Below are 23,096 nucleotides of genomic sequence, written 5' to 3'. Positions count from 1 at the left end.
GACCATACCATTCCCGTTCCTTTCTTTGTGTCTCAGTCCCCGCATCCCAGGGGGAGGTGGCAGTGTGGGGCAGAATGAAAGGCGGCTACCTTTCATGAAGTCCCCCACCCCGCACCCCCCATACACACACCCCACACCCCCACACCCCAGGATTTTTCAGGACCAGACATGCAGTTCCAGATGGCCTGCTGCCTTCCTCCTGGGTGACCCCACTCGGCTGCCAACCTCACTTCTGATCATCACCACTGGGCTGGGTTCTGCCAGCCAGCCCTGGAAGGGGCAGTAACAGCGTCTTTGGTTCCATTCACCAGGTGGTATCTTTCCCTGTCCTCTGCTTGGGATGAAAATGTGGTTTTTAGATTTTTAGATTTTTTTAAATATATTTTTTATTGATTTCAGAGAGGGAGAGAGAGAGAGAAACATCAACGATGAGAGAGAATTATTGATCGGCTGGCTCTTGCACGCCCCCTACTGGGGATCCAGCCCACATGTGCCCTGACCGGGGAATGGAACCGTGACCTTCTGGTTTATAGGTGGGCGCTTAACCACTGAACCATGCTGGCCAGGCAGGGAAGCATGATTTTAACGTGACCTTTCCCATCTCTCTCCGTTGCTTCACAATTAAAAGCTCTGGAACCTTCTCCAGAGGAGACCTCTCTTCTACACAATCGGATGCCCAGAGTGGCTGCTACAGGGATCTGAATGCTGTCACTGGGGGCCACGCAGAAGCCACTTCGGAGGATGTGTCCTGGACACTTGGCCTTAAAGGGGGCAGCGCCTGGAGCCTCCCTGAGGACTCTGAAGGGCCGGCCCAGCGCCGTAGGAGTTAATGTGGGACCGTGCGTAAAGGGAAGGGGAAAAAAGTTGGAGTTGACACTTGGGAGGGTGGGGAATGGAGAGGGGAGCGAGGCTCGCTGACTCCTGATTGGTTTTACATTTCATCCAATTTTCTCTCTCTCTCTCTCTCTCTCTCTCTCCTCTCGCGCTCCCTCTTTTCAAGTTTCTCTCTCCCATCCCAGGGGAGGGGAAACGGGAATAGTGAGAGATCAAAAATAAACCTCTTATGTCAAAGCCGGGAAGGAAGTATAAATACGAAGGGCTCGGCAGCCCACTCGGTGCTTCCCGGGGTGGGGACGAGGCCAGGGCGAAGGGCGGGCGCGCGGCTCGGGGCTCCAGTTACTCGCGCTCTGAGCGGCGAGCAGGCGCGGAGGAGCGGGCTGCGCGGCCGGAGGGGCCGCCAGGGGACCGGGCGGCCACAGGGCCCCGCGGGCCGAGTCGCTCCGCGACCCGATTGATCTCCTTTTTCCTAGAGGGAGCGGCCCGGCCGCGCTCGCGCCGCCAGCACCTGCCCGCGCCGAGGCCGGCTTCTCCCCTCTCGCGCGCCGCCGCCGGAGCCCCCATGCCCCGCGCCGCTCCCCGGTGGCCGCCGCTCCTGCTGCTGTCCCTGCTGCTGCAGCCGCTGGCCCGCGGCGCCCCGGCCCCGCCCGGAGCCGGGGGCCCGGCCTCGGAGCTGGTGGTGCCCACGCGACGGGCGGGCGGCGCGGGCGAGCTGGCGCTCCACCTGTCCGCCTTCGGCCGGAGCTTCGTCCTGCGCCTGGCGCCCGACGCCAGCTTCCTGGCGCCCGAGTTCAAGATCGAGAGCCTCGGGGGCTCCGGCGCGGCGGCCGGGGGCGAGCGCGAGCTGCGCGCCTGCTTCTTCTCGGGCACCGTGAACGGGGCGCCGGGGTCCCTGGCCGCCGTCAGCCTGTGCGGCGGGGTGAGCGGCTCGTTCCTGCTGGACGGCGAGGAGTTCACCATCCAGCCGCGGGGCGCGGGGGACGCCCTGCAGCGGCCGCACCTCCTGCGGCGCTGGGGCCCCGGCGCGCGCCGCACCCCGGCCCACCCCCTCCCCCGAGGACCCGCTTCGCGGGAGCGGATGGGAGACGGTCCCAGGCGGGAGCGCGAGGAAGAAGAGAAGGACGAGGCACCGGAGGAAGAAAGCGAAGAAAAGGCGTCCGAAGGCGCCCGCGAGCTGCCGGCACCTCGGGGGGCCGCGAGCAGGACCAGGCGGTTTGTGTCCGAGGCTCGCTTCGTGGAGACGCTGCTGGTGGCGGATGCGTCCATGGCGGCCTTCTATGGACCCGACCTGCAGGTAGGACTCGCTCTGACCCGGGGAGGTCTCCTGTCCCCTCCCGGAGTCCCCAAATGCTCCCCTTCTCTGTCCCTCAGAAAATCCTTCATGTTCTCCACTCTTCCCAAACAAGGTTCTTGGCGTTCTGAGAACGCGCGGGAACTCTTGGCTTAACCTCTGACACCTGGGCTACCTACTGCCCCCTGCCCACGTCCCTTCCAAATTAGGGTGCAGGCCCCAGCGTCTCCCCCTCTCAGCTGCTCCCCCCCCATCCCTCCCTTCCTAAATCTGACACAGTTCTCGGCAAACTGAACTGAAATGGGTTTTAAGCACCCCCTCTCCCAACACAGATGAAAACTGAGCGTTTTGGGAAAACGCCCACCCCATTTCTCAGCCCTCTGCTGTCTCCAGATGGGAGAGGCTGCCATGGGAAGATCTGGCTATTCCATTCCCTTGCAAACAGCACGGAGGTTCCCATAAATAAGATATGGTTTGGAGGGAACTGAACCTGGAAAGGGGCTGCCCCACTTCGGGGTGCCCAGCTGGTTCTGATCAGGGGGCTGGGGGTGTGGACTACCTTGCCAACCTGGCGCCCAGCCCCGCAGAACTTGGCAGTGCCAGCATCTGCACAGAAGGGAGGGAACCAGAGTTTCTGCCTGGGGGCTCAGTCCAGGAAACTGAAGCTTCAGTGGGAAAGGGAGGGGAGAAGGGAGTGGGGATAGGAACTCTTCAGGGACTGTTCTTAGTGGAACCAGAGCTATATACTTGGTCCACCCCAGCTGATCGAAGCTCAGACCCAGCTCTCCGCCGAGCGGGGCAGGAAAGCCATGTCCAGGGCATAGCCCCTGTGGCCAGATGGTTTCTAACTAGATTCAAAGGTGGTGCAGACCCTGCAGGAGGTGTCTGTTGCCCACAGACCAGGGGAATTATAGGGGTGGCACTCTCTCTTCCCTGGGGAACACAGAACCGGTAATGTGCCAGATAGAGAACTGGCCCGCCTGGAGGTCACAGTGCCCTGAACCAGGGTTCGTGGCCCCTGGAGCAGCTCAGTGAACACTGACAGTGATGGCAATCTTGGCTGGGGACCCTATCCGAGCATTTCGGCATCACCCGTGCAAAAGAGGCCAGAACAGGCGCAGTCGGCCCTTCTGTTTCGCACCCCATCTTTCCCACCCCACAATCCCTGGGAAATGCATTCTAAATGGAAGGATGGAAAGACTAGGGGGTGAGAGGCCCCTGTGGCTGCTTCTCTGGCCACTGCAGGGTCAGAATAAACCTGGCTGGGCCCCTCTGCATGCTATCGGTTGTGTCTATCAGTCACAGGGTTGCCTTCTCCCAGAGCATGGCAAGACAGCTGCGAGCCCTCCAGGCGGTCTGCCCCTCAGGCTCTGGGTCTACAGGAACCTCCTACCTGTTTCCCCGCCTACCTTGCAAGTCCTAGACAGGGTGGCAGGAGGGGCTCCTCCCATCCCAGGCAAGGACCAGCAGGCCTGGCTACTAGGCTGCAACAGCAGAAAGAGGCTGAAGTACGTTCATTGCAAACCCAGAGCTGAGCTCCTGGGCCCCTCCCCACACGTGGACCAGTGTCCAACATCTGCCTGTGAACCAGGAGATACGAATAACAAGACCTCGGAGAAGCTGCAGAGAAAGCAATTGCTTGTCAGTCTCTGGAGTTGAAAATGTCCTTCCTAATGCCTTCCTCCCGCCTCACTTTCTGAGCTCACTGGACTCACCTTGACACTGAAGATACTGAGCATTTGCCTCAAGGACGCACTTGACCTCTGCAGACACCAGCGCCACAGAAAAGCAGGCGTGGCTTGGTGCTGGGCTCCAGGGTGCCCAGGCCACTAAGAAGGAGGCTGGGCTGCCTTTTGACCCAGGTGTGCTGCACCAGACAAGCCGGCTCTCTCCTCGCAGAGCCGCCCGGGATGCCGCCTCATAGGATGCCTGGCTGGATGGCCTAGCGTAGGCTTACCCCATCCCTGCCCCTCCGCATACACTCACAGCGGCGTACCTCTGCACCCAGCTAGCCCAGGTCAGGAGAGCACATCAGAATGGGCATCGGGCACCTGAGCAGGCTACGTTCCTCTCCCTAAGGTGTCTACTGCTAGGCCTTACACCTCCAAGAGAAGTCCTCTCCCTCGGTCTCGTGTCACAGCCCACCTGCACGCCTGCTGGGGCGGGGCAGGGCTGAGGGACAGCGGGTTTTATGATTGCCCACAGGCCCCTCACCAGCTGTGGAGATGCCACAGGAGAAACCTGAACTTCTCGCTTCATCCCCTGGGCTTCCCAAATGGGCCCATGAGCTCAGCCGAGAATGAATGTCAAGTCTGGTTCCCCAAGACCTTGTCTGCCCAGACCCTTCTCCCCAAAATAGAATAAGTAACTCTCCCAGGAGTCTCCTGGGGCCTTCATCACACAGACAGAGGCACTTTGGGGTGTCTTAGCAACCGGGCACATGATGAGGATGCGGAGAGCTTCACCCCCTCAAGGGCTTGGGCTTCGTCATCTCGGAAGAGAGATACCTGGACCGGGTAACCTGTGCGGCTGTTTCATGATGAATCTTCGAGAAAGGTCAGCACTGTGCGGGGAAGCCAGTCTGAGTGCGTTCAGCTTGAGGAGGGGTTTCCACGCATCAGCTCAGCGGAAACAGCTGTGAGGGGTTAGAGGCCGAAGGTGCAGCTCGCACAGCACGTGTGACTCTGCAGGTCCCGTCTCCTGAACCGGAGGGCAGTGCTGTTTTCTGTGCCCGGCTGCCTATAGCTCCGCGAGGGCCTGTGACTATGGCTCTGTGGGCCCCTGTCCCTTGTCCATACTGTGGGGATGGGTCCTTGAATCCAGCTGTCCAAAGATGCCCCACCAAGCCCGATACTGAGAAGAAACCGCTGTCGAGGCCGAGAGAAAGAAGCAGCCGGGCTCCAGGCTGGTCTCACGGCTGAGCCACAATTTCCCAGAGCTCCGTGCTCTTCGGTTCACTTAATCCCTTCTCAGAGGGGCCCCTGCTTCCCACCTTCTTATCTGGTTTCAGAGGGAAGGAGCCCAGACAAAGGGGGCTTTCTGAAAAGAGGGACCACCTCGGAAGAGAGCATTAACTCCGGCTGCATCCGGCTGCTGCTAGTCGCTCTGGATGAAACTGGAGCGGGAGTGAGGGTGGGCCCAGCAGCTCCCCGCTCAGTCTGGGAAATCGACCTGTCAGGGGTGAAGGGTGGGCTGAGCTTCCGAATTCCCTTCTCAGCAGAGAGGGTCCTAGGAGTGGCACCCATTGTCCCCAGAGCAGACAAGAGGTTTCCCAAGATGTCAAGCTACCTGCGAGAGTTTCAGGGGTCCTCAAACTTTTTAAACAGGGGGCCAGTTCACTGTCCCTCAGATCATTGGAGGGCCGGACTATAGTTTAAAAAAAAAAAACTATGAACAAATTCCTATGCACACTGCACATATCTTATTTTGAAGTAAAAAAACAAAACGGGAACAAATACAATATTTGTATTTGCATGTGGCCCGAGGGCCGTAGTTTGAGGACCCCTGGGCTAAGTCATAGCCATTTCGTCTCCCCTTAACCATATCCTCTGGGGAAAATGTCGCCTGCAAGCCCTGACACTGCAGTGACTATGTATCCCACTTTGCCCAGCATAATCCCAGCATAGTCTCAGGTTGTCAGAAGTGACCTGCTTTGGAAAAATAACAGAAACGGGTGCATGCCCCACTCTCTCTAGCCACCCAAGTCTTCGTGGATGAAAGACAAGTGTCGTGTCCATGCGAATTATGTTCTCCCACTGGCAAAGGAATGAGTCTTTTTTTTATCTCTTTTGTCTGCTGCAGTCAGAGTGATCAACAATATGAAGTCTTTCCCAAAGAAAATGCCCTAATATGCAAAGGTTTCTGATTCGTCATCTCCACCTGCCCTGGGGGGTGACGGGTGGGGTGTGTGCCTAGATGAAGTCAAGGCCAAGTTGTTTGTTTACTCTGTGCTGTAGTTTTCCTCCAGGCAGTAAACAGGGAGACAGCCAGTGTGACGTTGAAGAGGATAGGCTTTGAAGGGTAACGGAAGTAACTGAGTGTCCTTGAGCAAGTTACCTTAATTTTTCGCCAGAACAAGTATCCCGATGTCCTGGCAGTGTGTTGAGGATACAATAAATATGGAAAGCACCCGAACTAGTGCCCAGCACATAGTAGGTGCTCAAGAAAGCATAACTGATACTAGAGTTGCCTTCGGTGATGGTGCCTGGCACATAGTAGGTGTTCGACAAAGCATAACTGATACTAGAGTTGCCTTCGGTGATGGCATTTGTCAGAGTAGGAGGGCAGTGTGGTCACCTGTCATCATAGCCCGTCACCTCCGCTGTCCCATGGCAGAGAGGGTCTCCTATCAGCTTGCTTGGCTCAGAGTTTCATGCTTGACTCCTTGTGGTTCTGATAAGTGTGTGCCTCGGAGAGGTGGCCTCGCCCTTGCTGTTTTTTGTTGGGGTGGCAAGAACGGCACCAGGTATTAGACCAGTGGAATCAGACCAGACCTGGGTTCAGCAACTTCGGTACTTGAGTTCTGGCTAGGAAAGAATTCAGAACCAAGACCCAAACTCTAAGAGAATGTTTATTTGGAAAATCAGAGGTAGAAGAAATAATTTGTAGAAAAAAACTGGCTTAGGTAACAAGTTATAGAGGTAAAGGAAGGCCCCTTGGAGCTTAGAAGTGAGGAAAGTCAAGGCAATGCTCCTGAGGGGATGGGGAGGGGCAGGAGGAAGGGAAAGGCTCAAGCGTGCTCCCAGGAGGGAGAGCCAGCAGGTCCTCTGTCCTAAAGGTTTTAAGGTGAAGATTTTAGGGGGGGTCCCAAGGGAAGATCTCAGTAGAATATTCAGCAGCTTTCCAGGTGTGTTCTTTCAGGGTTGGGGGCTCCACTGATTAAGCGGGCACCAGGGCAAGGAGTCATTATTCAATGTAGCTGGTCCTGCGTTGGATGTGGTTTTGCTTGTCTGGTTTTGCTGCTTTTCTGGGCCTGGAGCTGAAATACAACTGAGGCTTAGATGATATCTCCAGGGAGGAAAGGCCAGGGGGTCCAATACACGTGACCAGTGATGTGCTTGGGAAGAAAGGTCACCCTGGGGACGAGTTCCCACCCTACCATTGTCCTTTGCTGGCGCCCAGGGCCTTGGTAACCTCCGTACCTGGCCCATCGTCCTTGCTCTGCTCATGTCTAACTGCCTACACATCTTGAGAACGAGGAGACATGAAGGACACCCATGTAGGACCCTTTCTTCTCCTATTGCTTCTTTCCTTTTCCTTTCTTCTTCCCACCTCCTCCTCCTCAGCACAGTCTCGGGCCCTAGAGAGATGCCCAGAAGGAAAAAAGGAGAAGAGCAGTTGCTGAGGTCAGAGGGTTTCCATGTGTCCACCTCCCTCTCCTCACGTCTCCCAGACCTGCCGCCAGGAAAAGCGGGAGGACCCACAGTGCACAGAGCCAGTGAGCAGAGCAGAGCGGGTGGCACTGGGGGCAGAAGAGGCTGCTGGAAAGACACTGGCCCCAGGCCCAGCCTCCCCTCAGCTCCACCCTCGTGGCTTTGGCTGCACCAGAGCTCTGGGGTGGGATCTCCTTGTTTGTAGCTCAAAGAATCAAAAAAAAAAAAAAAAAAACTTCCCTAAACTGGCTGGGGAAGGTCTCTCTTTTCCAGGCCCTACAGGGGCCTGTGGAGAAGGAGACTCCCAGAAAGATGGCCCGCCCTCCCAATAAGAGTGAAGGGCATCAGACCCCCAGTCAGCCAAGAGCAGGGTGTGTGTGTTTTAACACCACGGGCCTGCTGGCCCTGGGCTCTGTCCAGCCTACCGGCCGTGCTTGTGGGAAGTTGTCTGCTGTATTGGGACCCCATCCACAGGGGCACAATCTTACCCACACGCCTCAGCCGGCAGCCTGCACTGGGGTGCCGGGAGGTATAAATAGACACCAGGTGGTGGAGCGAGCCATCTGCCCTTCTCCTTCCTGGCTCTTGAGCCACTCCCAGAGGGACCGTCACTCAGGCCTAGGGGGTTGGCTGAGAATCGGAGGCTCACCAACTCAGGGCCACCACCCCACCAAGGCCCAGTGGCCCTTCCCCTGAAGGTGTCAGGCAGTCCTGCCACCATTTCTCAGAGGAGCTAACGCTGGGGATGGTGACCCTTCATCTCCAAAAGCTCAGTGGGACAGAAAAGGTGGGTAAGTGGGACAAGGTTTGGGGATTTTTAACAGAAACACAGGACCACAATGCAATGGAAATTATCTTCTGAGATGGCAGCCAGAGGACCTTCAACCATCCTCAGATCTAACCTCTCGTCTAAGTCACAGGCAGAAGGGAATAAAACTTTAGGGCTGTCCAGACAAATACCAGAAGGTCAAAGGAAATGGCCCTCTACCTGGCTCAGCCCAGCAGTCATTCATCTGGAGAAGATGCTAGGAGCTACCTCAGCTGCAAAGGAGAAGACCCCCCTAAAAAAAACTCTCAGTGTTGGGGAGCGTCTGATGCTTCACCCCATCCTTTGGGGGGGCAGTTCACACCAGACTGCTTGGTTTACCCTGGGGACTTGGCTGTTGCATGGTGTCCACACAGCTGCCGGCCTGAGAGCCTCGGTCGGACCTGCCCAGCTTGAGACTACAGACTCCTCTCAAACCTCAGGTCTTCGGTTCCGTGTATAATTTTCTGGAGTCAGTGCTGAGCAGCTGGCATCTCTTATCTCCACACCTTCTTTGTGAGACATCATCTCCCCAGTTGCAAGATTATGAAATCGGGACTCAAAGGGAAGAATTCTTATGAGGAGAGTGGCAGGTTGCCTGGGAAGAAGTCCCAGGAGTTGGTTCCTGGCCCATCAGACTCTGGCCCTTCCTAGGGCAAGAGGCCAGGACACTCTCTCTGCCCCCTGGGAGCCGTGAAGGGCTGGACAGGAAGTGGCCTCAGCAAGCTACCATTCCTCAGCCCTCACCCCTGGTTGCATAATGATGTGATTGCTTTTTTTCCCTTAGGAATCCAACTCCAAGAGCGAGAGCGCCAAGTTTCAGCTTTGCTGATAAGATGTTTACATCAGCCTAAACATAGCCGGAGTACTTGACACCCTCAACAACCTGCCAACCCCTGTTTGTAGGGCTTACAAAATGCCTGGCTTGTTGCCTGCGAGGTGAACAGACAGATCCCATTCACAAATGATGCGATTCGTCTGGATCTCCCACACATGGCCCCGGACGGCGGAATGTCCCTCTCTAGCCTGTCACTCTCCCTTCCCCTCCTTCCACTCCCACCTTCCCGATCACCGGAGAGAAAAGGAGAGGCTCAGAGAGACGGTGCCCCAGAGAACAGAGAGCGGGGCCAGCGAGTTGGCTGCTCAGCTGGCCACACTCACGGCCGCAGGCAGTCTTGCCTCTGCCCCTTTGTCTCTTCTTCTGCAAAATAACCCAAGAGAATGCACTCTTAGAGGCAGGAGCGTGAGCTCCAGCCTGGCCTCCTCCAAAGGCGTGGGAGCAGCTGGCAGCCCGGGGACAGGACAGAGGCCCAGCGATGACGTGGGCTGTCTCAGCTGGCCTGGGTGGGACTGGAAGCAGGTGTGAGCCTCCGCATCTGGGCCTCATTAGGCCCACAGGGTTCGCTCAAGCCCCAGGCAGAAGGGAATAAGCCCTTCAGGGCTGTCCGGGCAAATGCCAGAAGGCCAAGCACTGGGACACTTAATGAGAAGATTGTGGGCCCCAGAGACGGACAGGCCTGGGCCGCATCTGGCTTGAAGAGCCGTGTGGCCTTAGACGTGGGGACTGTGATACCGCTTCACGGGGTTATTGTGAGCATGTAAAGAGGTGACATTGGGGAAGCGTGGGTCCTGCGCCGGGAGCAGAGTAGCTATTGTTTGTCGTGACAACCAGAGCCAAATTTTCAGGGTTAACATTTCATCCTGCAGAATAGTCTTCCCCTGCAGACATCAGGAGAGTGCTGGACGCTCAGAGGGAAATTCTACTCACCTGGAGCACTCAGATCACTGCTTCTGGGCTGAGAATGGAGAAGAGGGGGGAGAGGGCCATGGCAGGGAGATGGCCGGTGTCAAGGTCAAGGCTGAATAACCAGCTTGGTCCCATAGAACTTTCCGTGAGGGTGGAACGTTCTGTCTGCCCAGTCCAATACAGTGGCCACAAGCCATAGATGGCTATCGACAGACTTGAAATGTGGCCAGTGCGACGGGGGAGCTGTGATTTCAGTTTCGCTGGCTTTTAATGGACTTTGATTTACATGGCCACATGTGTCTGGTCAAGATGTTACATGCACGCGCTTCGGAGCCAGGCAGTCTGAGCTCACATGCTGGCCGTGCTCTCCGTAGATTTGTGATCTTGGGACACAACTGGCTTTTATGTGAAATGAAGGGTCTGGAGGCCGTGAGTTTTCAACAAGATGCTATTTATCGGGCACTCGGCCCGGAGCGGGCCACACGGGGTGGGTAACAAGAGGTGATGGCCGTGGGCAGACAAAGGGCTGGGAGATGGAACCCTTCACTCTTCCTCTTCCCTCCTTCCCGACAGAACCACATCCTGACACTCATGTCGGTGGCGGCCCGCATCTACAAGCACCCCAGCATTCGCAACTCCATCCACCTGGTGGTGGTGAAGGTGCTGATCGTGGAAGATGAGGCGCAGGGCCCCTTGGTGTCTGACAATGGTGGGCTTACCCTGCGCAGCTTCTGCAACTGGCAGCAGCAGTTCAACTATTACAGCGACCGGAACCCAGGACACTTCGACACGGCCATTCTGCTCACCAGACAGGTCTGTGGACGGGCTCCGGAGACCCTGGGGAGTGGGGGAAGGTGGGGTTGGGGTGGGGTGACTGGGTCAAAGGGAGGGCCAGGACCAGGGCTCCTGGGCCTGCCCAAACGTAGGGAATGCCTCCCTGCTGGCCCCAGCTGGGAGCCTCGTTTGTGTGTGGAATGAGGAGGAGGAGGAGGTCATGAGGACAAGTGTGAGGTATTTGCAAGGGAAGGAGAGGAATGCCATACGGGCTCTGTTCCAAATGTTTGTGACCAGCTGTCTGCTGAGGTCATAACTGGAGGACACGCCGTCCAGTAAGAGATCTGGAGCGGGAATTAGAGAAGAGGTCCCTCTGTGGTGATGGTTAAACATATGGCCAGGTAGCCAAGCCATTACTCTCAAGATTTCCCCAAATCAGGAGGCTGCCTGTCTACCTGGTGAGATTGAAACTCCAGTTGGGCTGCATCCTCAAGGCTAGAGAGTGTAACCATGTGTGCAAGGCCCTATCTACTCCTCAGTCCTCACAACAACCCCAGGAGGCGAGTTCCGTTGTACAGTTCCCCGTTTTACAACCGAGGAAACTGAGGCACAGAGTGGCACAAAGTGGCGGCGCCCCCAGTCCAGCCCAGGCTCCGTGTTCTGAACTGCTACTCTGGCCTGCCTCCCCCAACAAGCTCAGCACAGGCCAATGTAGAAGAAGGAACGGTCTTCCCTCAACCAGTGTCCTTTGTGAAGAAAGAGGGATTTGGGCTTAAAAAATGTCCTTCGTCTCAGGAGGAGCAGGAATAGAGAGATGTCCTCTGTCTGTTCTCACGCTCTCACCCTCTCCGCCTCGCAGAACTTCTGTGGGAAGGAGGGGATGTGCGACACCCTGGGCGTGGCGGACATTGGCACCATCTGTGACCCCAGCAAGAGCTGCTCTGTGATCGAGGACGAGGGGCTCCAGGCGGCCTACACGCTGGCCCACGAGCTGGGTAAGAGCCGCCCTGCCCGCCTGTTCCACGCTGCCTCTTCCAGACCCAGGCTCACCCAGCTCTGAGCCATCTCGGGCCCTCCCGGTCAGCCAGGTCCCTCTCCTGATTCCGACAGAATGGTCCCATGCCGATACGTACTGTGCCTTGTGCATTCCCACCCTGAGCACGAGGCCTACATGTTAAACTGGGCCATCCTCAGGGATCGCCAGGAAAATGCCCAGATGTGAAACAGGCCCTGGTAAAGTTGCGATGTGTGTCCAAGCTAAGCGGTAAGAACCTGGGAAGATGGATTGTGAAGAGAGGGCGAACGAATAACTGAGGTGCATGTGAATTCAAGACAGGCTGCCCGTGCGCCTCGTGCTCTGAGAAAGCTTCTGGGAAGGGAAAAGCCCAGAGTGGAAAGGTCTTTAAGGAATAAGAAGGGGGCCCAGCATGGCTCAGTGGTTGAGTGTGGACCTGTGAACCTGGAGGTCACCCGTTCCATTCCTGGTCAAGACACATGCCTGGGTTGCAGGCTCAATCCCCAGGAAGGGGAGTGCAGGAGACAGCTGATCAATGATTCTCTCTCATCATTGATGTTTCTCTCTCTCTCTCCCTCTCCCTTCCTCTCTGAAATCAATAAAATATATTTTTTTAAAAAAAGGAATAAGCTGAAACCTGTTTGGCTCAGTGGATAGAGCGTCGGCCTGTGGACTGAAAGGTCCCAGGTTCGATTCCGGTCAAGGGCATGTACCTGGGTTGCGGGCACATCCCCAGTAGGAGATGTGCAGGAGGCAGCTGATCGATGTTTTTCTCTCATCGATATTTCTAACTCTCTATCTCTCTCCCTTCCTCTCTGTAAAAAATCAATAAAATATATATTAAAAAAAATAATAATAAATAAAATTAAAAAAGGAATAAGAAGAGGGCATGCTGCTCCCTCAGTCCCTCCCTTCTCTCCCTCCTCCTCCTCCTCCTCTTCCTTCACCTCCTCTTTCGCTTCTTCCCCTCTCTCTCTCTCTCTCTCAACCCATGGGAACCCTGGAGCAGGGTGGGGAGGGCTGCCAAGCAGTGGAGGCTGTGAACGTAGACCGAGGGTCTCTCTCTGTCCCCAGGGCACGTCCTCGGCATGCCCCACGACGACTCCAAGCCCTGTGCACGGCTCTTTGGGCCCATGGGCAAGCACCACATGATGGCACCCCTCTTCGTCCACCTCAACAAGACGCTGCCCTGGTCTCCCTGCAGCGCCATGTACCTCACAGAGCTCCTGGACGGTGGGCATGGTAGGCCTCCCTGGCCAGCTGCTGGCAGCGGCGCTCAGCCCGGCGGGCTCCTTACTGAGCTGCATCAGGAAGCATCATAGCCATTGAGGGTTAGAAGAGGCTTCAGAGATCTGGCCCTTGCCCCTCGACCTGTGCCTGGGCCTCCCCATCCCCACAGAGCATGCTCCTCCTTGTCCATTGTCCAGCAGCCTGAGTCCCGGGCTCACCTAGACTCAGTCACAAAGCAGGTGGAGTTGGCTGGAGGAGGTGGGTCTGAACAGAGCTGGAAGGAGCGGAAGAACAGAGCTGGAAGGAGCAGAAGAATGTTTGCAGCGCAGAGGAGGGAAGAGTGTGGGGCTGGAGCGGGACATTGGAGGGTCGCTTAGCAAGGCAAAGAGAGCAGGGAGTGGGGGCCCAGGTGGGCCGGGAGCATGCGCCCGGCTAAAACAGCTTGGTTTGAGGAGCAAAACAGTGAAACACAATTTCTTTTTGATTCTTCCCCTTGAAGGAGGCAGGCACACATATAATACAAAAATGATGGATTATCCAAATACCAGCCCTTGGGCTTCATTTTGCAGGCCATGGTTTTTAAGAGTTCATTTACACCCCCCGGGTACATTGACCTACATTAGTATTACAGTTTGCTGGGTAAACACTGAGTCAGGTAAGATGTTCTGGAAAACAAAGGAAATCCGATCTTGAAGATAACTGTTGTGACTGATAGTCGAAAATGGGACAGATTCTGTCTGGATGGCGAGTGTTGAGTTTTTAAATTGAGGTCAAGGGAAAGCTAATGCCTAGAGCTTAAACTTGTCCGTCGGGATTTGGGGGGTCCTATGGGAGCCATGCGGGGGTGAGAGAGGAAACCGGCCCCTGACTCTCACCTCTGCTTCCTCCGTTTCTCAGGAGACTGTCTCCTCGACGCCCCCACCTCGGCCCTGCCCCTCCCGACCAACCTCCCGGGGCAACAGGCGCTCTATGAGCTGGACCAGCAGTGCAGGCAGATCTTCGGGCTGGGCTTCCGCCACTGCCCCAATACCTCTGCGCAGGACATCTGCGCCCAGCTCTGGTGCCACAGGGATGGCGCCGAGCCCCTCTGCCACACGAAGAACGGCAGCCTGCCCTGGGCGGACGGGACGCCCTGCGGTCCCCAGCACCTCTGCTGGGATGGCAGCTGTCTTCCTGCGGAGGAAGTGGAGAGGCCCAAGGTGAGCAATGGCTCCTGGGGACACAGAGGTGGGGTGGGGTGGGGTGGGGTGAGGGGCAGAGAAGGGAGAGCTGTTTGCGAGGAGAAACCACACTTGAGAGCAAGGAACTAAGGGACTCTGGGCTAGGCTGCAACCAGGACTTCTAAGTAAAATCACTCATATTTTTTAAAATATTTTTATTGATTTCAGAGAGGAAGAGAGGGAGAGAGAGACAGAAACATCAATGATGAGAGAGAATCATTGATCGGCTGCCTGCTGGCATGTACCCTGACCAGGAATTGAACCGTGACCTCCTGGCTCATAGGTCAATGCTCAACCACTGAGCCATGCCCACTAGGCCAGTCATATTTTTACAAACAAAACAAAGCATATTTATCCAAACACGAGAGGAGCCTTGGAAGCTGAGCTTGTAGTGAATGGATGATGCCACCGGTGCCGTGGCCTGTGGGGAGCTCCCTGTGGGGTGCTCTGGAGCTGACCTGGAGGCTGTGGAGGTTGGTGATCAGTAGGAGACACTCGGGCCGCAAGACCAGAGCCTGGGCACTCGGTAAACGGAAGCCACTCTGGAGTCTTTATAAACAGATAAGAGTGGCCTGGAAGAGGACATTCCATCAAATGAAGGGAAAGGGCTCATATCCTACCCACGTCTGAGCTGAATTTATAATGAGAGGTCGGGAGAATGAGAGTAACTGTGGGGATTCCATACTCAGGGACGGGGAGGTGAGGAGGAACCAGACGGGCTCTGACAGGCAGAGAAAACTTGGCCCAGGACACAGCGAATCTGCAGGAGAATCCAAGGCAATGCCGCTGAGAGTTTTAAATGATTCGCTTCTTTGCCCTGCTCTTAATACTTCCAAACCGTGGGCTGATCACATTTCTCCTGCCGCCAGTCACTGAGCCGCCCCTGTGAAACGGCATCTGTGGAGCTAGGCAGCCTGGTCCCGGCCCAGCACTGAACACCAGGGTGGCCCGAGCAGTCACTCTCCCCAGGGCTGTTCTCAGTGACAGTGTCCTCGGCACTGAGTCTCAGGCGCCCAGTTCTAAGCCTGAGCCGGGGTGGGAGTCACGGCTTCACCCTCAGCCGCCTCTCATCCTCCCATCAGACACTGAGCTTCTGGTCCAGGGGTCTCCCTCTCCTGTAGGGCGAGCTTCGCACATCACTGAGGAGAGGGGTAGGGAGGGGGTCCGTGCAACCTTCCCCAGGCCAGAGCCACACTCAGTGCCGGGAGCGGTTGACATGGGTGCTCATGGCATGCTATTTCTCATCTAATACTATATCTGTGTAAAATAAAAAACACCCCACCTTTATGATTATATATTCTAAGCAAAAATATGGAAGGATATTGATGAAAATCATGCCAACGTTTTTATATCTGGGTAGTTACACACTTTTTAAAATATATTTTCATTGATTTCAGAGAGGAAGGGAGAGGGAGAAAGAGAGAAACATCAATGATGAGAATCATTGATCAGCTGCCTCCTGCAGGCCCCACACTGGGGATCGAGCCCACAACCTTGGCATGTGCCCTGACGGGGAATCGAATGGTGACCTCCGGGTTCATAGGTCGCCGCTCAACCACTGAGCCACGCCAGCCCAGCTAGTTATACTGTTTTAATATGTTCCTTTCTGTTTTACACTTTTCTGTATCTTTCATTTTTTATATAAGCAAATGTTGTTTTTTTCATTTTAAAAATTATTTTCAGTTGGAAAACCCTTGAGCGCACCAGTGGCAAGGGTTTGTCCTCCCAGGCCAGCTGTAAAGTCGAAGCAGCTCTGTTTATTTCCCAGGGACCATCTGGCCCCTGACCTGGCTGGCCGACCCGCAGCCACACCTCCCAGCGGTTATTGCTTTAGACCAGGACTCCTCAACCCCAGCATAGTGACAGGGGGACGGGGCGGGGGCTGGTGGTAGGGGGTGTCTTGTTCATGTTTGGCTGTGCATTGCTAGGTGCTTAGCAGCCCCTCATCCTCTCCCCACTCGAGGCCAGCGGCATAGACCCTCTCCAGCTGTAACAGCCAACATGTCTCTAAACACTTCCGAACGTCCCCAGTGAAGAACTGCTATGACTGAGCCAACCTTATTCTCACAAAAGAGTTTCATTCGACAACCAGCACTGAGTGCCCTGGTGAGGGCAAGGCGCTATTTCAGATGCTGGAGCTGGACGGTCGCCATGCCATGCGCGAGTCCAGCCCAGCCAAGCAGGCCATGCTGCCATGAAATGAATGGTTAGGCCGGGGTACTGAACCCCATACCCCATTCCTACCTCAGCTCCTGACTCGGAGGCTCTGTGTTGCAGGCCGTGGTGGACGGAGGCTGGGCCGCCTGGGGGCCTTGGGGAGAATGCTCCCGGACCTGCGGAGGAGGGGTGCAGTTCTCACACCGCGAGTGCAAGGACCCCGAGCCTCAGAACGGAGGGAGATACTGCCTGGGGCGGAGAACCAAGTACCAGTCCTGCCACACGGAGGAATGTCCCCCTAGTGGTAAGCAACACTGATGGCCACACCCGCCTAAGATCCCCAGAGGAGGACGGAACAGGCAGTGTCTCCCGATCCCAAGATGGCACCTTCCTGTGACCCAGACCTAAATGGCTCTGCGAGGCACCCAGTTTTAGGGCAGCCCCTAGCACCCCAGGACAGCTCTCCTCATACGGGGGGCGGGGGGGGGGGGGGGGGACAGGGAAGAGGGAGAACATGGGTGGCAAAGCCTGGGAGAGGAGCAGCCCTGGCCTTCCAAGGTGTGGAGGTAGAGGATGTCACTCGTTTGGGGGGAGGAGGCTTGCAGAGGAGGCTTGGGTTTGGGGTAACATGCCTCCTGGAGGCCTCTGAACCTTCGTCTGTTTGCGGACTGGAAGCGTTTGCCAAAGCCAATGTCGGAGCCAAACCTCCAATATCTTCCCAGTCCACATCCAGCCCGGGCGGGCGGAGGGAGGGTTTCTGCATCTGATTCCAGTGCACGTTCCTTCAGGAAAGAGTTGCCCATGTTCCCTTGGGGCCGTGGCAACTGCCTCAGAACCTTCCCAGGAGGCAACGCTCCTTGGCATATACCTCCCTTGGCGTGCTCCTACCCCGAGTAACCCGCTAGAAAGCACAGGCACTGCCTCAGAGGCAGGCACGGGCAGCAGCCGAACGGGTGAGAGGGCGTCGTTGGGAATTTTGTCCCTGCCATGCTTCCCAGCTCCCCCCTGCGCAGCTCCGGGAAGTACTGGCAGGCAGCTGAAGGTCCATCCAAGGGCAGAGACGCTCTGCCACTGGCTTGGTGTCTAATGGGGCATCCGCAGCAGTTTTGCAAGACGGGAGAATCAGCAGTGGCAGGGGCTCTGGAAACTGCCTGGAATTGGGAGAGCCAGCCTGGCACACGGGCGAAGCATTCCCTGGAACGATGAGGGTTTGCCAGGTAGACACGGACAACAGTCATGATCTCAGATGCACTGGGAGGAGCCATCTCAATCCACAAGTGTCTGAGTGCCTCCTGTGTGGCTAGACTGTAATCGATGTTATAAATGACATTAAAAAATGCACAGAGCGTGGTCTCCATCCGCAAGGAATGCGCAGTCTAGCTAGAGATCCAGACGCTTTTACAAGGCCAGTAAAACTTCATCTGTGAAGCACAGACTCCTGGCTCCTGAGGAATTCCGAGCAAGGAAGAGCCGGGACTGGTCAGAAGCTCCCGGGGGCGTGAGGGCTGAGCAGAGCCTGGGGACTGAGATGGTGAGGAGGCCTGGGAGGGTGGGCCAGGAGACAGGGAGGTCTCCAAGGGGCTGTGACTCACCAGGTGGAATGGGTCGGCCTTTCAAGAGCAGACGACAAGGTCCATGAAAGCTAAAAAAATGGCATCTAGACGTTCTCAGTGCCAGGTGTCCTGGCCCGTCACCTGGGAAGCATTTTCAAACCAGAGGCCCAGGCCCCTCCGTGTACCAATCAGAATCTGAGGAGTGGGGCCCAGCCACCTGTGTGTGAAAAGTCTCCACGGGCCACGCAGATGCCCAGCTGAGCCGGAGGACCTCAGTAACGAGAGCAGGTTCAATGCCAGGATTGTGACATAAAGTCGTACTCCGATGATTGTTCTGGAAGCGGCGGGCAGCAGGATGGGACAGGAGGCAGCTGGCGTAGGAGGCTAGGCACTAGGGCCCCAGGGAAGCCAGGAGGCCTGGGCCTGTGAGAAGGAGGCTGAGGTGCTGAGAGGGGACAGAGACATTTAAAACCAGATTGTCCTGGTGATAAAAGGATTTAGGGACAGCTCAGACATGGAGGATGTAGAGTCTCAGCCTGGAGCGTAGAGGTGTCACCCAATGAAAATCAATCCAGTGAATGAGGGAACCGTGTGCAGCTGGACTGTGCTGAGCTGGTAATCACAGCACCTACACATGGAGTCCCCCACAGACACCCAGAATCACAGCAGGTGGGGCGTAGGGCGAGACTGGATCTGGAGCTGTAGATCCGGAAGTCCCTGGCCACGTGTCTAGTGTCACCGAGGGAGTCAAGAGAGAGCATGACAGCAGAGGCCCCAAAATATAATTCTGTGCATCACTCTGTGCTTCCCACACTCACTGAATTGTACCGTTTTCACCCAAGTTTATGTATCTGTAAAACACAATTTCTTCCTCCAATAGAAAGGACATTCATCCCAGAAAGGCCAGCAGAGGCCAGATGCTCCTAAGGGTCACACGTGGACCTGGGTCAGGCGGACCTAGAAATACTGGGCCCAGGTGACACTGGACCTGTGTCCTGGGGTCGGGTCAAAACCAGGCGGAAAAAAGGCCCCCCAATCCAGGCATTTCTCCAGCTGGGTCCTCCCTGCTTCAGCGTGGCGTGTTCACTCCATGCCTTTCCTTACTCTTTTCAGAGAAAAGCTTCCGGGAGCAGCAGTGTGAGAAGTATAACGCCTACAATTACACCGACATGGACGGGAACCTCCTGCAGTGGGTCCCCAAGTACTCGGGGGTGTCCCCCCGGGACCGCTGCAAATTGTTCTGCCGAGCCCGGGGGAGGAGTGAGTTCAAGGTGTTTGAGGCCAAGGTGAGACTCCTCTTGGAACTCAGAACCACAGCTGAGGATGAAGGGCACCGACCAGCACCACCACCTCTCCCGACACCCCCCCCCGCCAGGGGCTGCCTCTGTGCCCACCATACCCTCTCTTCCTTTCCCTTCTCCTGCTGCAGGTGATCGACGGCACCCTGTGTGGGCCGGAGACTCTGGCCATCTGTGTCCGCGGCCAGTGTGTCAAGGCTGGCTGTGACCACGTGGTGAACTCGTCTACGAAGCTGGACAAATGTGGGGTGTGTGGGGGCAACGACAACTCATGCAGGAAGGTCTCCGGCTCCCTCAACCCGTCCAGGTGAGCCCCCTCGTAGTTCAGTACCAAGATCAGGAGCAGAACAGGCTTTGGAATCATGTCCCATAAGTTTCCATTGTGCTGCTACTTAATACCCATGGAACGCTGAGTTTCATTGTCTTGGTAAAATGTCAGCAGTCCTCCGTATCTCAGAGTCGTTGTAAAGAGCCATGAGATGGGACATGGGGAGCACTCGGTACAGGGTCTGGCCCACAGAGAGGACCGTGCACGAGGCAGCCAGAGGCCACAGGGACAGGGATAGATCATCTCTGAGTCAATCAACAATAGAGCTACACTGAGTAACCAGGACCTTTGCCAGAGAGCAGCTCTTCCAGGCCTGTTTGGGGAAGGGCATCTCACCCCACTCCTGGCGAGCCTGTCTTTTGGCAGCTGAATCTTTAGAAAAGGGGGTACAGGGAGGGGGGCCTCCGTGGCCTCAGAGGCCTCAGTGCCTTCATAAGTCTGAGCACTCCAGACGCTTTCTCGCAGCTTAATGCTCCTAGTATTTAAGTCCTTTCACCTCTGTGACCTTGTTTGATTCCTAAAGTAAATCCCTGAGGTGGGCAAGGCCAACACTATTATTCCCCACTTACAGATGAAGAAACTAAGGTTCCATAAGATTACCAGACTCTTCTAAGGTCACACTGATCGTTCATAACAGCCAAGAAGAGAACCCAGGTTTCTTAGCTCCTGAATAATCTTCCTGCCGCTGCAGGCACTTCCAGAGAGGAAGGCAAGGGCAGGTGCTATGCAGCCACTCTGGGCCCCTGTGTCTTTCTGTCTCACATCTCATCAAGCTCAAGAGAACAGGATCAGCCCACAGCAGACAACCTAGAGGTCTTTTCAAATTTGAAATCAGGGGATATAGAAAAAAGAAGCCTGGAATATGGTATGTTCAGATACTGGGTCCCCCAGCTGGCTCTCCCTTAGGCATTAGATAAATGGGCCCATAGATACTTTATAGATAGATAGATAGATAGAGATATAGATATAGATATTTTATCGGTTTCAGAGAGGAAGGGAGAGGGAGAGAGAGAGAGAGATAGAAACATCAATGATGAGAGAAAATCATCAATTGGCTGCCTCCCGCATGTCCCACACTGGGGATCGAGCCCGAAACCCAGTCATGTGCCCTGACCAGGAATCAAACCATGACCTGCTAGTTCATAGGTCAACACTCAACCACTGAGCCACACAATCGGGCCTTATGAATACTTTCATATGCCCTGGACTAAGCAGCTGGCCCCAGCTGGGCATAAGGCAAAAATAGTGAAGAACCAACTGGCTGTGTTCCTCAGTCCCTTTCACTTTCTTCCCAACATGTGTCATCAAATGCTTCCACCCAAGAAGATAAGAACAAGAACTAACATTCCTCCAGACACATAAATCCCTACAATAGCGTTGAAATAGTTTCCCAAGACAGCATCCTATCCACCCAGAAGCACGGCTCGAGGTATCTGGGTCCATCGGAAGGCAGCTCCTCTGTCCGGCTTCCTGCCCTCGAGCCATGTGAACCCAATACAGAGAACTGTGGGCTCTCAGAGGTGGGGTGAGGTGTCGGATTCTGGAGTGAGTGTGTGGAACGCATCCTCCCACATGGGTGTGAGCTCTGGCTATGAAAGTAGCAAAGCAAAGTTTTATCCCAGTGCAAAAACGAAATGTGTTTGAGATCTCATTTGAGCCAAGAGCTGCCAGGCTTGGCAAACCCCTCTGAGCAGCCTTCCGCCCGTGCTATTGTCAAGACCCACACGTCTCACCCGCTCAGCCCCAACACTGGAAATGGAGTTGTCGGCCCCGGCAGCTAGTTGATGTAGAGCTTCGAGGCGACTGCATCATTATTTGCTACTGGTTTTGTCCGCCAGCCCCAGTCACTTCCTTAGGCTCTGGGCTGAGAAGGCATCGGTCCTAAGGGCGTCTTTCTGTTCCTGTCCTAGTTACGGCTACAATGACATCGTCACCATCCCAGCTGGTGCCACGAACATCGACGTGAAACAACGGAGCCACCCGGGGGTCCAGAACGATGGCAACTACCTGGCATTGAAGACCGCGGACGGGCAGTACCTGCTCAACGGGAACCTGGCCATCTCCGCCATTGAGCAGGACATCTTGGTGAAGGGGACCATCCTGAAGTACAGCGGCTCCATCGCCACCCTGGAGCGGCTGCAGAGCTTCCGGCCCCTGCCTGAGCCTCTGATCGTGCAGGTCCTGACAGTCCCCGGTGAGGTCTTTCCCCCCAAAGTCAAATACACCTTCTTTGTCCCCAATGACGTGAACTTCAGCATCCAGGGCAGCAAAGAGAGAGTGACCACCAACGTCATCCAGCCCCTGCTCAACGCGCAGTGGGTGCTGGGGGACTGGTCCCAGTGCTCGAGCAGCTGCGGGGCTGGCTGGCAGCGGCGGACCGTGGAGTGCCGGGACCCCAGCGGCCAGGCCTCCGCCACCTGCAACAAGGCTCTGAAGCCCGAGGATGCCAAGCCCTGTGAGAGCCAGCCATGCCCTCTGTGACCGAGTGGGGCGGGGCCAGTCTTGTGCTCATGGACTCGGGCTGCTGGGGCGCAAACAAGTGTCCCCACTGTGGTGACCCTCCGTGTAGAGGTGGCATAGCCGACCCAGGTCTCACCTTGCACCAGCCCCGCCGGCACGGGGAGGGGAAGAGAGGATGGGCCAACCGAATATAATGTCTACTTTCTCGTGGATGGGACCTTGCTTGGGTTCAAGAAGAGGGCATAGGTTAAAGGTGAAAAGTGCACCAGACCCAAACAGGAGACTCATGGAGCCTGTTTGCAAAGGACTAGCAAAGTTAAATGGGAAAAAAAATTGTTTTCTATTGGGTTTCCCCTGTAAATAATCTACCTCAAAGGGGAAAAAGTATCCAAGAGAGGTGTGGGGCAGTGGGCCAATGGCGAATGTCAAAGCAAGCTCCTAAGTGGCTTCCAACGTGATCATGACTCTCTCCAGTATTAAAACCCATCACCTGCGGGGCTGCAGGGCTGTGGAGAGCCACGTGTTCTCAGGCCTCCACCTGCAGGGGTGGGTCCCGTTCAAGTATTTATGCAAATGTGTCTCTGAACTAAAGTGTGATCTTGTGCCAACATCGTGGTCTGGTCTGGTTCCGTGTTTCTTTCGAAAGGGCAGGCCCCCAGAGCCCCAGGACAAAGGCTAGTGCTGGGTCAGCACCTTGAACACACTGGGAAGCGGGCACTCGCCTGAGAGTCGTTTCCGGCTTCCTCCGGGGCTCTCAGACACCTGCTGGAGCGGCTGTTCATTTGCATAATCCAGACAAGTGGTCCTCAAACGTTCGTGGGCATTAGGATTATCCAGAGAGCTTCTAGAAACACAGACTGCTGGGCCCATCGTTTCTGATTCAGCAGGATGATCCTAATGCCCCCGAAATGAGAGTCTGCATGGCCAACAAGTTCCCCGGGGGACGTGGAGGCTGCTGGTTTGGGGGCTGCACTCTGAGAATCACTGCCCTGGTGGAAACTTCCAGTGC

At 55.9% G+C, this 23,096-nt stretch overlaps 1 protein-coding gene across 1 annotated transcript; it reads left to right on the top strand.

Annotated features, from left to right (window-relative positions):
• The first annotated feature begins 1,063 nt into the window (after positions 1 to 1,063).
• ADAMTS8 (ADAM metallopeptidase with thrombospondin type 1 motif 8) lies at positions 1,064 to 22,687 on the top strand. The gene is made up of 9 exons (XM_070400163.1): positions 1,064 to 2,131; positions 10,626 to 10,865; positions 11,686 to 11,821; positions 12,916 to 13,083; positions 13,969 to 14,270; positions 16,569 to 16,752; positions 19,115 to 19,287; positions 19,431 to 19,606; positions 21,538 to 22,687. The coding sequence occupies exons 1-9, from the start codon at positions 1,064 to 1,066 to the stop codon at positions 22,106 to 22,108; spliced, it is 3,018 nt and encodes a 1,005-aa protein (XP_070256264.1). The 3' UTR covers positions 22,109 to 22,687.
• Positions 22,688 to 23,096: the final 409 nt, after the last annotated feature.

The sequence above is a fragment of the Myotis yumanensis genome, unplaced genomic scaffold, assembly GCF_028538775.1.
Source record: "Myotis yumanensis isolate MYYU_CA2020_CCGP unplaced genomic scaffold, mMyoYum1.0.hap1 SCAF_19, whole genome shotgun sequence".
NCBI lineage: Eukaryota > Metazoa > Chordata > Mammalia > Chiroptera > Vespertilionidae > Myotis > Myotis yumanensis.
This window is presented reverse-complemented; position numbering and strand designations above follow the sequence as displayed.

Coding starts and splice junctions, on each gene's coding strand:
- ADAMTS8 (XM_070400163.1), top strand. CDS start 1,064: ATGTCAAAGCCGGGAAGGAAGTATAAATACGAAGGGCTCGGCAGCCCA. Junction 10,866..11,685: donor CCATTCTGCTCACCAGACAG/GTCTGTGGACGG, acceptor TCCGCCTCGCAG/AACTTCTGTGGGAAGGAGGG. Junction 19,607..21,537: donor GGCTCCCTCAACCCGTCCAG/GTGAGCCCCCTC, acceptor TTCCTGTCCTAG/TTACGGCTACAATGACATCG.